At 44.8% G+C, this 2326-nt stretch overlaps 1 protein-coding gene across 1 annotated transcript in view; it reads left to right on the plus strand.

Moving 5' to 3' along the window:
* The window catches only part of LOC119598480 (Down syndrome cell adhesion molecule-like protein Dscam2), a gene marked incomplete in the record, with an annotated part of 95969 nt that overhangs the window by 30389 nt on the left and 63254 nt on the right, over positions 1-2326 (plus strand). The window contains 3 exon segments of the mRNA XM_037948108.1: positions 426-553; positions 1229-1429; positions 1984-2072. Coding sequence (XP_037804036.1) covers positions 426-553; positions 1229-1429; positions 1984-2072 — 418 coding nt within the window.

Here is a 2326-nt window from a genome sequence, read left to right on the forward strand (position 1 = left end):
CTTTGCAACAAGTTTTCTCTTCGCCCCCATAATTTCTTCCCCAAGAAATCCCCAATTTCTTCCCCTCGCAATAAAGCCCCAGTTTTCCTTTGTAGCAACAGAAATTGCCACTTGGCTTCCCCTAGCAATACGCAATGAATACTCACGTTTCCTCTCTTAACAATAAATTCCCAAAAATTGTTCCCCCTAGCAATAAATCTCCAATTTTACTTAGCAGTGAATTCCCAGTTTCGTTCCCCTTGCAACAAATCCCCAATTTTCTTCCCTTTTGCAACAAATCTTCATATTTTCCCCTTAGCAACAAATTCCCAAATTTTCCTCCATTGCTTAAAATCCCGAACTTTCCTTACCCAGCCATACCCCCAATTTCCTTCACTTGCAGTGCCCTTACTAACACCCCTCCCCCCTCCCTCTCTCCCCGGCAGGTTCGTGACGTCCCCGCGGGAGGTGCTGACGGTGCACAAGGTGGGGAAGGACGACAGAGCCATGTACCAGTGCGTCGTCACCTCCCGCCACCACAACATGCAGGCGGCGGCGCAGCTGGCTCTAGGAGGTGAGTGCGGGGTGGGTGCGGGGTGGGTGCGGGGTGGGTGCGGGGTGGGTGCGGGGTGGGTGCGGGGTGGGTGCGGGGTGGGTGCGGGGTGGGTGTTCCTACTTACTTGTAGGTTCGTGATTTCGTGCACATCTACTATATCAACCACTGATACTGTTCCTATGTATTTTTTTCGTATAAAGCTAATGATTTTAATCTTGCTGGTCCTGTCATGTACTTTATCATGTAGAGCAATTACTTTTACTACTGCTGATTATCACGGACTTCTACAACTGCTGTTTTCACTGAAGTTGTTATGTACCTGTCAATTATACTGCTACAAATGTGTGGGTTATTATTATGCTACTGCACCTGCTCTACTGTTATTACTATTGTTAATATTTCCTACAGCAAGTACTGCTATTCCACTATTATAGCCGTTTCTACTGTTATTGTTGATGGTAATATTATTAATAACTGAAGTAATGTGTTTATTTGAAGTATCACAAGCGCTACGCTACTATTACTACCTATTCATCTATTGCTGTGATTACTCCCTTTACATCCACTCTATTAATGTCGAATGTATACATAACGTCTTTTTATGTACACGATCCTATTCAAATAATTATAAACACACGGATATACACAATAGGATCTACCCTCAGCACAATACCATGCTCTTTAGGTTCTTAGAGACTGGAGAAAAACAAGAGTCTCCATCTTTACATCGAGAGAGCGGGCGAAGTATAGGCAATCATATCAAAAGGCAACAATACACTGGACGTAACAGGGCCGGCACAATAACAAGTGCGAGGGCGACGACAGCAAACACTTTACGCATGTTTGTTTACAATCGCTTGGCCCGGGTTGCCAGCTGCACGACGACGGTTGCAGGTGATCGGGCCAGGTTATTCTAAATTAATTGGAGCTCGTGAGGAAAGCCGGGAAAAGGAGGGGGAGGGAGGAGGGGAAGACGGAGAGAGAGAGGGAAGGCAAAGGAGGCAATAGAGGAAGAATGATAGAGGGGAAGGAAGAGAAGAAGGGCTGGGAAATGGGTGGAGGGAAAATAAAGGAGATAGGGAAAGGAGAGAAAACGCAGACGGAAAAGAGAGAAGAGAGGAAGGAGGAAGAGGGAAAGAAAATGGGAAAAAAAAAAAATAGAGGTAAGGTTCAGAAAGGAAGAGAGAAGGGAAGGTAATGAGGGAGAGGAGGGGAGGAGGAGGAGGAGGAGGAGGAGGAGGAAGAAGAAGAAGAAGAAGAAGAAGAAGAAGAAGAAGAAGAAGAAGAAGAAGAAGAAGAAGAAGAAGAAGAAGAAGAAGAGGAAGAGGAGGGGGGACGCCCTGTAAAACGGAATTATAGGACTAACAGCCGGGCGATTACGGTCGGAAATTATATAGTTGTGAGATGAATAGAGAAGATTGGCCTCCCTAATCTCTCGCCTTGATTAGTGGAAGGCGTGTTGAAGAGATTGCACGAGGCAGCCGTTGCAATTCAGCGTGTATCTGACAAGTCTCTTGCTGCCGCTTGTCGAAGGCTTGTTAGCGGCTGTTGCTGGAGGGCGCTCGACTACTGTTCGCTAATCACTATAATATTTCCTCTTTCTTTCTAAAAAGTTAACGAAAACGGCCAAAAATATGGCGTTTATATAATGTTTTTTTTCTCTCTCTTTTTTACGGCTTAGTTACATAACATAGAGAACACTATTATTTAGATTTTCCCCCCCTAGCTAACGAGAAGGCCGAAATATAATGTATGTAATAATGCGGTAAATAAAAAGGCCAAAATAGCTAG

Source organism: Penaeus monodon, chromosome 41 (assembly GCF_015228065.2).
Source record: "Penaeus monodon isolate SGIC_2016 chromosome 41, NSTDA_Pmon_1, whole genome shotgun sequence".
Taxonomy (NCBI): domain Eukaryota; kingdom Metazoa; phylum Arthropoda; class Malacostraca; order Decapoda; family Penaeidae; genus Penaeus; species Penaeus monodon.